At 38.7% G+C, this 15,227-nt stretch overlaps 1 protein-coding gene across 1 annotated transcript; it reads right to left on the reverse strand.

The window, feature by feature from the left end:
- Positions 1-170: 170 nt before the first annotated feature.
- ero1a (endoplasmic reticulum oxidoreductase 1 alpha) lies at positions 171-11,821 on the reverse strand. The gene is made up of 15 exons (XM_049566397.1): positions 11,487-11,821; positions 9,117-9,236; positions 8,939-9,022; positions 8,810-8,851; positions 8,524-8,600; positions 8,280-8,353; positions 6,463-6,583; positions 6,044-6,105; positions 5,906-5,932; positions 5,701-5,793; positions 5,195-5,441; positions 4,139-4,208; positions 3,811-3,897; positions 2,238-2,374; positions 171-1,713 (listed from the first exon to the last, which is right to left on the reverse strand). Exons 1-15 carry the CDS (start codon positions 11,553-11,555, stop codon positions 1,653-1,655), a joined length of 1,371 nt encoding a protein of 456 aa, XP_049422354.1. The 5' UTR covers positions 11,556-11,821; the 3' UTR covers positions 171-1,652.
- Between the last annotated feature and the right edge of the window lie 3,406 nt (positions 11,822-15,227).

The following is a 15,227-nucleotide window of genomic DNA, read 5'->3' on the forward strand; positions in this document are numbered from 1 at the left end:
TTTATTTACAAGACAATTCATTTTACACAACCAACACTGCTTCCAGTAGGCCACACATACTGCCACTCAGCCTGTCTTATCTTATGCTTGCAAGATGAATAGGCTTGTACACTGAAAAAAGACCTCCCTTTACATTCAAACTAAATGTAAGTAAAATAATTGTTTAAAAATATTTCTTAAAAATAATTTTATTTCCTTTTATTATTTTCAGTCAGAAAACACATTTACATTAAGCCAGTATATTTCTGAACATTAGTCAGTTATCTACAGCACACAGCAAAGTCACAAAGAATTGCAACACACATCACCGGTACACCTGTCTTAATTTTTGATTTCATGTAGGTCTACATGTTTTCAAGTTTAATATTATTTGTGATTTAAATACAAAATCTTGAACACATTTCAACCAGCAAACTAAACATGGGAGTTCTCCAGGGGTACCTGAAGGCACCATTAACCCGGACCCACCGCCGATGGAACTGGGTTAATGTTTTCTGCCTCTCTCTCTCTCTCTCTCTCTCTCTCTCTCTCTCTCTCACACACACACACACACACACACACACACACAGGTTAATAGGTCACAGGTTTATGAAAATGTATGATTTTAATGAAATGCATCAGTCTGGAAATTAAATTAAAATATATCATTCTCACACCCGTACAGTTCTTTATCTAACACACGGCATATTCCTCTTGTTTACATTAAATTAAGACTTTCCAAAGCAATTAGATTTTGTATTCATAGATAAAAAATTGCTTTACAAACAGCGCCACCCTCAGGACGCCAGCATAATCACAAAAACACTGCAACTGAAGTATAATATTGGTGAAAGCACATTTTCAAATCATCTCTTCAGTCTCTCATAATAGCTGGAATTATTACAGTTTCACTCAACAAAAAACTTTAAGCCACATTAATACAAAACAAAATATCAAATATAGCCAGTGGTGTAACGTGTCAAAATTACAAATTTATTTTTAATTCAAGAAAAAGGACTTAATTCTTCATAGAAAAATAATCTCAGTCTCCTCTCAGCAGTGCAGTGGTGGAAAGTAACTAAACATACTTAAGTACAGTTTTGAGTTACTTGTACTTTACTTGAGTATTTACATTTTTGGTTGCTTTATATTTCTACTCCATTACATGTTGGAAGCAAATATTGTGCTTTTTCTCCATAATAAAACAAATATAAATCACCTAATAAATTATGATATATTATTATAGGTTTAGCTACCCAGCAGCATATAAAACAATCAAAATTATTCCAACATTTACCAGCTGCAACATTAAAGTGGTGAACTCATGAATGCATCAATAACTATAATCTAGTGATATATATATTTTATTATGAAATGGGCCATTCTGCATAATGAGTACTTTTGTTACTATACTATATTTACTATATTTTCATGTTATCATTATTGTACTTTTCCTTAACTATGATTGTGAATGCAGAACTTTTACTTGGCAGGTATTTCTACATTATGGTGTCACTACAATTACTCAAGTAATAGACCAGGATACTTCTTCCACCACTGACACTCAGCTAAGAGCTAAGGAGCTGAAGCTGATCTCTATTTATGTTAAACTCTGACGGTAGTTTAAACAGTATTTCAGCAGGATTCAGGCAGAAGAGTGGCTCCCCACGCCTTCACAGCTCCTCCGCTAACAGCGATCTGAAGTTCTTCAGCTCTCTGATGCTTGTGGAAATCCTGTGGGACGATTCATGGAGAAAACTTTAACTGAAATGTAAATTTAGGCTCTGAAAATCTGCAGTGTTCATATTTCAGGGGCTGCATTGGAGCCATAATATAGTTTTAGTTTGTTCATTTTATCCTTATCTAAACACAAGGTAGATATAAATATACACGTGCAGTTGTTAAACTGAATACAGGGTGGAATATTCATGTGTGGAGTACAAATAGGTAAGCTCCAGGTAGTGGAAAGCACGTGTGGAATGGGAAGCAAACTGTTTGACTGTGTTATGTAAGCCTGTCGTGATAGCACGAAGTATCAGCGTGGAAAACTGAATTTGCTGAATGGAATAATGATTGAATATGGACAATGATGATGCCCTTCTTATGGTGAGCATGTGTATATTGTACTTAAATGCACTTCATGTCTCTTTCTGCAATGTGTATGTTCACGTGGCAGCTTTAAAATCCAAGACAAATTTCCCTGAGGACAAATCAAATAATCTTAAATCCTGATATATGATGCAGACAGACACTCTCACCTTCCAATGGCATTGAACAGAGAGACAATCTCCTGTCGGCTGAGCTGGAAACTGGGTCGCTGGACGGTGGATGTGGGCAGAGCTTCAATCTGTCGCTCTGAAAACAAAATCTTTAGCGATGTTCCTAATCCTTGGGTCTGATGACGAGAGAGAGATAGAGATCAAAACAAGGCAGCAAATCAAAATTGTAGTGTAAGACACATACAGTGGCCTGAACGCATCATTTAACATTTATACACAGATCAGCAGTGGTGGAGGAAATACTGACACTGCACTGTAAAAACACTCAGTTACCAGTTAAAGTCCTGCACTGGAAATGTACTTAAGTAAAATTATGTAAGTATGTAGGTAGTTGAGAATTTTTTGAAGTGGGTTTGTATGAAGTGCCACAGTCCCACAGTAGGTGGCAGTCAGCATGCCCCCAGTTTGAAACAGCAGGTAGCAGTAGCACCACAGAAGCTGACCAATGTTCTGCTGTGTGAGTGGGGCGGCAGCAAAATGTATTTTAGCCAGCTACAAAAAAATCAACATCAGTCTAATTGTACGCTATATTTATGATATTTTCCCCACTTTACCCTGCTGTCACACAGCCTTTAACGACAGGGGAACTGAAGCCATTATCTGCACTCTCTTCAGAGCTAGACTTCTTTGACAAAAACAGTAATTTTACGCCCCTTAACAAAAGAGTTGCTGATCAGCTGCTGCCTCGATTGGTTAGTCTGTTTGTGTTATTGTGTGACTTTGGTGTTTTAAAGGGTTAGTTAAGATTCACCAAAGTCACACAATAACACAAACTTATTAACCATTCGAGGTAGCGGTAGACTAGCAGCTCATGTTGTCTGTGAGGTAAAATTACTGTTTTTGTCAATGGAGTCTGGTGACTTTGAAGTGAGTATAGATAACAGCTTCAGTTCACTGTTGAAAAGGGCTAACTGACAGTAAGGTACACATATATAGAAAAAGACACATTTGCAAAATTTTATATTTACAGGTAAAATGTATCATTCTATTTATTGTTCAATTTAAAACAATACATAATATAAATAAATAAATAAATATTAAATAATAAATAAATAAATAACATTTAAAAAAGAAAAAAAAGAAACTATGATATAGTATAGATATTTTTAGGTGGCTAGAATACATTTTGCTGCTTCCTGTGTTGACAGCAGTACATTGCTTCGTACAGTACATTGCTTGTTGTAGTTGGCTGAAGAGGAGCTCATTTTAGACTATTAACTAATCATCATTTTTACGTCATGGATTCATCTGCTGATATTTTTCTCCACTGGTTTATACGCCCTTGATGTGTGTTGTATACAGAAATCTTAATTTATACAGTACCTAAAAAATGTAGTGAAATAAAAAGTACAATATTTCCCTGTGGATGTTGTGGAAGTTGAAGTATAAAGTGACATGAAGACATAAAAGACTCAAATAAAGTACAAGTACCTCAGATTTGTACTTCGGTACAGTACCTGAGTAAATGTAACTTAGTTACACTCCACCACTGCAGATCATATTACTCCTCATGCTGAACATCATTAATACAACTGCTGTAATAATGACTCGCCTGCAGTTTCCCCCACAGTCGACACTTGAAGCAGCCCACACAGTCCATGATCCTGGAGATGTTGAGGAAGGCCAGTCGGATGTCCTCCTGAAGGAAACACACTCATGTCACTTTGATGACCAAAGAAAATGTGGTTTATAATATAATAACAAAACTGGGGGGTGTAGATAATGACTTGATTCTAATTAGAGTGTGAACAAGTCCTTCGTCGTCATTTAAGAGGAGTCTCTACACAGTCTTAAATATTCTTCTCATGCCCACAAAGACCTGCTGTCCATGTTAAAGAATCTGGTAATTTTCCAAAAAGAGGTCTGAAATGGTTGCTGACCTTCAGTTTGGCACCTTCCTTTTCATCCCCAGCAAATAAAGACGTCTCATCGAAGTGCAGAGGGAAAGATCTGGAGAGGGAAGTCAGCACAAACTGACTGGTTATACAGTGAATGTGACAGCAGCACAGGAAACAACACTGATGAGAACAAATGTCATTAGACATAATGGGCTGCTATTTGAGTTTTACTTTCTCTGTTCATCTGTACTTATTTCCATCTTGTGCTGCTGCAACAACTAACCCTCCAGCCCAGTCACCAGAGGAAAACGTTGCCATTACACATCTCTGCAAACTTTTTTGACTAAAAATAATGATTAAAAAAATCTGTGTGGAACTGCAAAACACATTTGAGGCTTTTAATGAAGGTAAAACAGCCTGTGACGTCCAAATTAGGCTCTACTAACAGTCTAAATGAACATTCATTCATTTACCACAAGGTGGCGACTCTGCAGGACACTATTCATGATCATTTGGTACTTGAACTTGGCAGAGGTGGCAGTGACAGCAAACAAATCTGTCCAAGCACGACTAAATTCTCTATTTCATTCCAAAACTTTTACTTTTTTGGATTTAGCATCCGTAGACTTGACTATTCTAACAAAGTTCTCTCTGGCCATCCCACCAAACTCATTAACAGGCTTCTAATCATTCAAAACTCTAACCAAATCATCTGACTACACTGGCTGTCTGTTCAATAGCAAGTTGACTACAAAAACCTTCTGCTCACCTTCAAAGCCCTCCACAACCTAGCCCCCACCTATCTCTCTGACCTTCTCCAGGAATACACCGCCTCCCACTGCCTGTGCTCTTCCTCTGCTGGTCTCCTGAGCATTCCCACCTCACGCCTCAGCACCATGGGTGCCAGGGCTTTCAGCTTCACCGCCCCCAGGAACTGGAACTCCCTACCCCCATACATCCGACAGTCCAACAACATAACATCCTTCAAAACCCATCTCAAAACCCTCCTGTTCAAGCTGACTGACTATACTATTTAACAACCTTACTGTTTTTATCACAGTGTGTGTGCCCAGTTTGTATCTGTTGCCTCAGACTGACCGGGCCAGCTGCAGGATCTCCAGCAGCAGCTCTTTGTGTCTCTGGTCCTCCTCCGGTCTGCCGGTGTACAGCTGGAAGGACGGCTGCTGGAAGAAGGGCAGAACTTTGGCCAGCGCCCGCAGCTCGATCAGGAACAGGAAGTAGAGGTTGCGGAGTCTCTTGGGCCCCTCGCCGGCCGTCAGCTCCGAATCAAAACGCTGTCTGAACTCTGACACATTGTGACCCCACTTCTTCTGGAACCAGCTGTCTGAAGGAAAGAAAGGGTTAACACAGAGAGAGTTTACCTTTTTTGGATTCTCCGTTCCGTATGGAGGCATGCAAGAAAAATAAAGATTTCCTTAAAGTTTTTGTCACAAATTTAAGGAAACATGCGGGGAGTAACTGATAACATTTTGATTGACATTCACTCCGTCTGTCCTCGCTGCTGACTTATTGTTTTCCTCATGAATCAAAAGGTAGAATAAATGACTGAATGAGTCAGTGAGGGTTTATGACAGTGTTCTCACCATCCAAGAGGTATCTGGCACTCAGGTGTATGTTGATGCTGGCATGGAGGCCGGAGACAAGCCGGTAGAAAGCCCTCTTCTCTACACACTGACCTGAGACAAAGAGAGACACAAACACACAGAGCTGACAAAAACTGGACCAAAAAAACCCACAAAAACAATAAACAAAACAGTTTTCCGCTGTTCAGATGAAATGTCAGCTCACCTTCCAGCCAGCTGTAGAAGGTCTTTGCTGTAAATGAATAAACACAATGTTGTTGTAACTTGTCAGACACACACAGGCACAAAACTACAGTCCAAATAAAGTGGATCATGATGCAATGAGACACTAAAGGCCTCTTACCTTCATTTCCTGAGCTGCTGTGGAACGAGTTGGGAATCAGAGGTCGCTTGATGGTGTATGGTCTGTGAGGGGGAAGTAAAAGAGAGACAGTGATGAAGTGTGATTCATTCATGCATTCATTTCACACAACTCATGAAGTATAATCAAAGTCTCATTTATCCAGTTGTGTGTTCAGTATTTCACACACACATACATTTTTATTAAAACGTTACAATTGTGTTGTATTACACTTAAATATTCAAGTAAAAACAACTGAGGCTAATCAAGTTTATTTCATTATTCATCAAAATAAAGACTCTTAGTCTTGTTTTATCTGTGTTTTAGGGTGGAAGTTTCTTATGTTACATACAAGAAGTCAAAATCTAAAGATCATCCACTATTCTGAACTGTATGTATTGCATCATCCTGTAAGTGTTTACTTGAAGCAGTTCTCCTCATAGATGCTGTTCCAGATCTGCCAGGTCTCTGGTCCTTTGTAGCCCGTGTAGCGCTCCGGGTTCAGCAGCAGGTCGACATGCTGGGAGTCCGGTGACTCCTCGTCTAGAAAACAGCAACACTTCAGTCAGCTGTAAGAAACTATAACGACGACTTTTCCTCAGCCAAGTTTGATCCCAAACAAATAAAACTAAAGTAAAAAGTGGAGACACTAGCAGACACCTGTGTGGCATACTAACAATAACCCACCAAGGTCAGACAGTAACCATTGAATTGAAATAGTTTTAAGAAATCTAAATACAAAGAAACTGATCTGTGTTGCATTAAATGGCATGAAGTATTTATACATTCTCTGGTGTTGATTGTTACTTACACATCCTTTACATCATGTTCCCTGAAAATACTCTTCACAATATGCTGTTATGTTTTCTAAGAATGACAAAGCTCAATCTTATCTTCATGTTCCCTAAAAATGTATTTGTTTCCTTCCCTACATTTCCAAAAACGAATATATTATCCTTATGTTTCAAAAATGGTTTATATTCTTTTGTTTCCCTAATAATTCAATATATTTTTCATCATGTTCCCTAAAAATATGCTTTACAATATGTTAACAAAACATGTTTTTCTCCCTTCAGATGTTTTCCTTTTTATTCATATTTCCAAAAAGATGTATTTTATCATTATGTTCCCCTAAAAAGATTATATTCCTTCAGTTCTGTTCCCTAATAATGCTATATGTTCCCTAAAAATATTCCTGACACTATGTTCTCTGAATTTCCATTATGTTTCCGAAACATTTTTCAATCTTCTAATTGTGGTCCCTAAAATTTATGAATTATTTACATTGTGTTCCCAAAAATATTGTAAATTTTCATCCTTAGATTTTTTTTTGGAGGGGGGGGGGGGGGGACATTTTAGCCTTTAATTGACAGGACAGACAAGTGTAAAAGGGGGAGAGAGAGAGGGGGAGTGACATGCAGGAAATGGCCACAGGCTGGAGTTGAATCCGGGCCCCTGCGGCAACAGCCTTGTACATGGGGCGCCTGCTCTACCACTAAGCCACCGACGCCCCGTAAATTTTCATCCTTTACAATCCCTACAAAACAATCTATTCTATTCTTCCTTTATTCTTAAGTCTTAACATTAATTTCATTAACACATGGTGTAGTTTTACCATCATATTCCCTATTCTTTTTTAATTTGCATATCAAAACCACTACGTATGCTGATAACAGCAAATATAGAGGATAACTTCTTGGAATATGTAAACCTAAAAAGACACTGCCATGTGTCAATCAGCTGGTCTGTGTTTTTTATTTGTAATTAACTATTCTTTCATATATGGGATATGACATCTAATTTCATTCATCTTCTAACCGCTTCATCCTCTTGAGGGTCGCGGGGGGGCTGGAGCCTATCCCAGCTACATCGGGCGAGAGGCAGGGTACACCCTGGACAGGTCGCCAGACTATCACAGGGCTGACACATAGAGATAGACAACCATTCACGCTCACATTCACACCTACGGACAATTTAGAGTCACCAATTAACCTGCATGTCTTTGGACTGTGGGAGGAAGCCGGAGTGCCCAGAGAGGACCCACGCAAACACAGGGAGAACACGCACAGAAGGGATCCCACACCCGGGATCGAACCGGCAACCCTCTTGCTGTGAGGCGACAGTGCTAACCACCACACCACCATGCCGACATCTAATTCACTAAATAAAAATGCATAAAAGTTTGTTTGTTTTTGTTTGGTCAGTAAGACATTTGCTCTGCTGATGGATTGAAACGTACCATCAACCACGCAAAAGCGTTCGGCCTCATCGTCGTGTTTGCTCCAGTTGAGCAGAGCCTTTCTGGTCTCGTCACTGGACATGAAAACAGAGACATCTGTTAGTTCAACTTCACCTGGTCAGCTCAATTATTATATTATATTACACACAAACGTCAACAAGACCCAGTATTAATAACAGTGTGAATATGTGTATTATCTTAATGTTTGCACAGCGATCTCATAGTGTTTTATATCTTGACCCACCTTAAAGAAACATCCACAGCTCCGAGATGCTCCGCCTGCTCACAATCAACTGGCTGCTCATTTACCTCTGCTGAATACTGAATACACACACACACACACACACACACACAAACACACACAAATACAAACACACACAATCACATAATTTATGATATTTTATATATGGATATCAAAATCTGGTTTAAGCATTTGAGGATTTGGGGCCACTAATGAGTGCTATAGAAAAATCTTTCCACAAATACTTAAATTATGGTTTTAAAAAGTGAACACATCCTGACTGACTCACCTTGTGGTGTGGGGAGGACCTGATCCCTTCTGGCACTTCATTCTGTGGACACACAAGAGTTTAATGAGTCTGATGTGAATACAGGTGAGTGTTTACAGCAGGTAGAAGAGGTGAGAGGGAGGAACTCACAGGAGAGCAGGGCTTCACAGCACAGTGCTTTAGACCACACTGACTGCTCGACGTCCAGAACGGACACTCCTTGTTCAGGTTCACCTGCAGAGGATCAACACAAGTCCTCAGCAACACACAGTAAATCTATATGCGTGTGTGTGTGTGTGTGTGTGTGTTATCCATCAGGTCACCTCACCTTGTAGAACCTGAAATAGTCCGACTCCAGAAGAGTTTGAAGTTTGGGGAACAGCTTGTCGTTGTTAAAGCCATCGATGGTCTCCACATCACACGTGCAGTCGTCCAGGTCTCCTGTGACCTTTGTTAGATAGATAGAGGGGAAACACAAACAGCTTCTTATCCTCTGAGATGATGACTGTAACTGTAGTTACTTTTCAAATTAAGATTTTACGGTCACAGCTCTGGCTGTGAACATAGTGTTTTCCCATTTCCCTAGTGTTTCCCTGCCCCCCTCCCCTTTCTGTCTCTGTGTGTATATGTGCCTGTCTCTGGAGGGCAGGGCTACTGCAATCAAGCACCTGGCTGAACTTCATCAGCCTCAGTACAAGAGCCCAAGCTTCACCTCCACTATTAATAGTTTGAATATTTATTTATCCTAAGTGTTGTTAGTTAGATTTTTCTAACGTGATTCCTCCTTGTGTTTAGATTTTTGCCAGTGTCTTCTCCTCATGTCAGTACACTCCAACGACCAGTTCAGAGAGGACTCTTCAACCTGTCTACAGCCTCCATTTACTCAGCCTTGATCATTAAGCCTTGTGCCAGCACCTTGTGCTACTCATAAGCTCAGTGAACTCTTATTCTGCCTTTTGAGTCTATTTTTGGGTTCCATGTATTACTACAACCCTTAACATTTACATTAAAAAAATGTCCAGCTTCTAAAAGATGGAGGGAATTTGGGTGGAAGCATTTAATCTGCCTTTTTACCACACCTTACATAAAAAAATAAACAAGTGGGCACACAGCAGCAATGCTGGAGACAATGCGGGCAGTTGAATGCCAATCATTCACATATTTTCTGGTCATATATAAAAATACAGCCATTCTGAGACAGGGTTACTCAGATTCTCGAGGATATTTTATGTTACAAGATTCCTAAGGATCTCCGGATTGTTTGATACCAGGTGACATAATTCTAAAGGAGGACATGTACCTCTTCAGAATCTTGACACTTGCATGTAAAAAGGCCATCACGAGGAGCTGGTTGAAGGGTGACCCTCCAACATTAGAGCAGTGGCTGGACATCGTAGAGGAATTATATTCCATGGAAAAATTGACTCACTATCTAAGGACTAAAGCAGGGATCCATGAAAAACACTGGACTAAATGGACGGCACTACAAGACCAATTATGGGTCGTGTTCCCAGCTGACATGATAAAAATAAGTCAATAAGTTAAAAAAAAAAAAAAAGAAGGAAAAAAAAAACAGTGTGTTAAAGACTAAACCAGTGGTTGATCTAGCTTGGCCCCATTGTCATGTTACAGACATCTTTGAGGTGTTGATAAGACTTTTCTCCTCTTAACTTCTCAGTTGATTTTATCTAAACAACTGTTTGATTCCCAAAGAGATCAAATCTGACAGCATTCACATAAAAATCAAATATGAGTGGAAAAAACTGAATATGTATTTGTGCATCAGAACTTTGTTTTTCCTTCTTTCCTCTCTCATTTATCATCTCACCACCCTCGGATTTATCTAGTGACCGTTTAGAGTGCCCTAACCCCCAGGCTGGGAACTACTGGACTAAACTACCACACTTTACTCTTGAAACCAGTTAAAACCAGCTGCACTGGCCACTGCTTACACATTGATTCATCAGTATTAATAATCTAACATACTGATCTTGGGGTGACTAATAACTCTGACTACACAGGTGTCAGCGGTAGAGGAAGTATTCAGATATTTTACTTGAGTAAAAGTAGCCACACTGCAGTGAACAAATACTCTACTGCATTCATAATCTTACTGAACTAGAAGTACAAAAACATACGCATCAAAATATACTTAAAGTACCAAAAGTAAAAGTACTCACTGTGCAGGGAGGGGCATTTCTGAATCACATGTATGATGCATTGATTTGTTCATCATTTTATGATGCAACCACAGAGGGTGGAGGTCATTTTAACTACTTTATATACTGCTGAGTGTCTTAAGCTATAATACATCTTACTTTTTTAGCTGATTTATATTGTGGTTTAATAATCAGAATATTTACAGTAACTTAAGCTGTCACATAAATGTAGTGGAGCAAATATTGCGCTCTAAAATGTAGTGATGTACAACTATTAATGACACAAGTTCAAGTCAGTTCAAGGATTCCTACAGTTATCTATGTTCCCCTGACACCTATAGGCCTGTTATATACACTTTTTAAAAAGCCTGTAGGCTTTAATTTACTCTACACGTATCTTTTAATTACTTTTACTTGTCTTTCAAATCAACACACGGATGTATTAAAGAGTGTAAAAGTCCCATTACAACAGAAGCTACAAGCAGGATGCTGGATCCAATGACTAAAAACAAATACCAGGTTATTTAAGTGTCGCTCACCTGACAGAAGCACCTGCTGTCTGCACATCCGGTCACCTGGAGGAGGAGCAGGAGGACCACCAGCTTCATAACCGCCTCTCCTCTGTTTTAAACTACCCTATATATATATGTATAAAAGAGGAAAGCTTCACTTCAGTAGTTTAACAGCAGAATGAGGCTGTGAGCGGTGAGAGGAGGTGAGCTCATGTGAAGTGCTGCTTCCTGCCACTTCCTCATTTCCAGTCCGCTACGTGTAGTACGTGACCTGTTGATCAGCTGCGTTACTCACACGATGTCACATTCACTGTAACTCTCACTGTGTTCACATGTAAACACACTGGCCGGATATCTGTTTTTATTTATTTATTTATTTTAAACTGGAAGTGGATTTTCTTCCTGTTCGCTCTTAAAACTCTCCGAGTGAAACCATGAAGCCTACTTTCTTCATTTATTACAATACACTAAAACAGAATTTATGCATCGAAAAAATATCAAAAAAAATATATTTTAAAATTCAATTAATTATACATGTTTTAATAGGCCTAAAACGAAACAAACGAACATTTTACAAACTTATAGCCTGCGGCGTTATTTCACGACAGGATAATGTGAGTTCGCTAATTTTGTAAAATAATGTTATTATGTTTTTAAAGTGTCTACAAACCTGCTGATTATCAAACTCAATATAATTTTCTCCTGTTTTATGACATTTAAATTTAATTTTATATGTTTATGTGCAGTTCAGTTTCAAGTATGTGACGTCTCTGTGATGTAATACCAGAGGCAGCCACACAGTGGAGCTATACGACACGGATTTATGTACCTTTACACTTAAAGGGACATCCCACTGAAATAAACTCATCAACAAAATGTACTAGACTTTAAAAAGAGAAAGTAAAAATACTCATTTATGCAGTAAAATTTTCTCTATCTGTGTTTTATTATTACACATGATGGTTTGGATTAATAAGTAGTACTTGTGCTCAAGTAAAGGATCTGATACTTCTTCTGCTCCATCATCCAAGTGAAGTAACAGTAGGCCAAACACTTTTTGAGTGCAGACGGCTTAAATCTTTTACATAGTGACATATTTCATGAACTCATCAGAGGTGGAAGAAGTATTCAGATCTTTTATTTAGCGACTATAAAAGTAGTGATACTGCAGTGTACAAATACTCCAAGAAAAATTCCAGCATTCAAAATCTGACTTGGATAAAAGTATAAAATTAGTTTGTTTGCATATGTAGAAAGGCCAGTTTAAGAATTATATTACTGGATTATTGATGCATTCATTTGTAAACATCATCTTAATAATGCAGCTGTTAAAGGTGGATCTAATTGTAATTCATTTATATACAGCTAGGTTAATCTGTAACAATATCCTACACAAAAATTAAATTGTTGATTATATGTTGTATTCATAATTTTAATCTGAAAAGAAACTAGTAACCAAAAGCTTTAAATGTAGTGCAGTAAAAACTACAATATTTCCCTTCTGAAATGTTGTGGAGTAGAAGAATAGGGTAATTTAAAATGGAAATATTCCGGTAAAGTACAAGTATGGCAAATTGTATACTTTAAGGGATAGTCCGGATTTTTTGAATTGTGGTTGTATGAGGAACTAATCCATAGTCAATGTATTACCTATACAGTATATGTCAGTCAGTACGCCCTCATGAAAGCTAAGCAATGCACTGTTGTGGATGGGGTCAGCAATTAACAGATTTTAGCCACCTACAAAAAGTTCCACCTAAATAACAAATAAAATCAGTTTAAGTGTACACTATATTGTGAATATTTTTGCCGCTTTCCGCCAGACAGAGATTTCCAATGGGAAACTGAAGCTCTTATAGCTCTTTGATTAAGGTCAGACTCCACTGACAAAAATGATTGAACATGGCTGAACACAGGAGCTGCTGATCTACTATGTTATTGTGTGACTTTTATATACTTTATTAATCCCCGAGGGGAAATTCAATTTTTCACTCTGTTGTCAATTACACACAGGTCCGAACACACACGCACAAATATACATGTGCTAAGTGGAGAGATGTCAGAGTGGGCTGCCCATGACAGGCGCTCTGAGCGGTTGGGGGGTTCGGTAGTGACTAGTGTTGTGGAGGTGTGACTGCAGAGTGACACAGACACACCACCACATCACAACAACGTAGGCCACGGCATAAACTCTGCCTACAGAGCTGGTACACAAGTATAAATCCTGCTTAACTATGGATAAAACCTCAGACAACCCCACTTCAAAAAAATCTGAACTATCCCTTTAAGTAGGCCCACAGTACTTTAGTATATGTAACTATTTAGTTACTTTTCACCCCTGAAATTCATCGTATGCTCCAGCCTATGTGAAATTATAATCTGTAAAGAAGTAACTGTAGCTGTGAAATGTAGTGAAGCAGGAGAAGGCATATAAAGTATATCACCTCACAGTGTACTGTCCATATCTGTATATCTCGGTGTGTGTTATTTAAACCTTCAGCTTCATGTCTGACTGAACTTTATTATTTCTTTATTCTTACCTTTTTCTTGTAGTGTCGTCACACACACACACACACACACACACACACACACACACACACACACACACACACACTCCCTCTCCGCTCTCTCTCTATTTTGGTGCTTCCTCGCGCTGCCAAGCCCCTGACGTAATGCTCCGCTGTTAATGATTAGCATGTGGAAACGAGCAGCGCGAGCCTCCCTGCGTCAAGGCGTCCGAAACGTAGCCGGAAGTTGACATGGACCTGCCTTCAAAACAATAGCCGCTGGCATTTGTCAAAGGATTGTTGGAGGTTACAAACAACAAGAAACACCAAAATAGTGATATTAACTGCATGAATTCATTTTGTGTTGGCATAATTATGTGGCACAACTTGTGGGCGGTCCATAGGGGTCCATAGCTCAGTCCATTAGGGACTTGGATTGGAAACCAGAGGGTCATTGGTTTAAATCCCTGTCCAGACCAAATATGGAGTTGGAGTGTGGACTAGTAGCTAGAGAAGTGCAGGTTCACCTCCTGGGGACCACCGATGTGCCCCTGAGCAAAAATCCCCAACTGCCTGGGGCTGTCCATCGGCATCCCCCTGACATCTCTCCATTAAATGTGTAGGTACTGTTTGTGTATGTGTGTGTGTAATTTCGGCTATGTGTGTATGACAACAAAGTGAAAAAAATTTGCCCTTGAGGATTAATAAGGTATATCCCCTCCTCCTTCTTCTTCTTCTTCTTCAAAAAATAAATTAATTAAAATGAAATAAAAATAAGTAAATAAATGAAATAAAATAGAAATAAAAAATACATAGATGAACAAAGCTCAACTATAACTCATCATGAAAAAGTCCTCAGTCCTGGTTGATTCCTAATGCCACAGCTGTCCAGTTATAGCACAATGCCTGCAGTAATATGAGTCATAGTTGTCATCAATAGTCAGTTTTTTTCTGTTTTATTTATGTTTCTTAATTAATATGGTACTGCTTTTATCTTGTCTTTTGTTGTGTTGATTGTTATGCACCAAAACTCCAAAGCAAATTCATTGTATGTGAAAACATACTTGGCAATAAACCTGATTCTGATTAACAACACACACTTGGTTGTACTTTATATTTGAAATTGTGCATACAAAGCTACATGCCCCCTTCATCAATATGCATCCCACCAAGACTGAACCCTACTGTTGTCCTGTTAATATTTTATTACTATTATTGTTAACCTGTTCATATTTTATCTTTATATATTTTCTATTTGCAC

This window comes from Epinephelus fuscoguttatus, linkage group LG2 (assembly GCF_011397635.1).
Source record: "Epinephelus fuscoguttatus linkage group LG2, E.fuscoguttatus.final_Chr_v1".
Classification (NCBI taxonomy): domain Eukaryota; kingdom Metazoa; phylum Chordata; class Actinopteri; order Perciformes; family Serranidae; genus Epinephelus; species Epinephelus fuscoguttatus.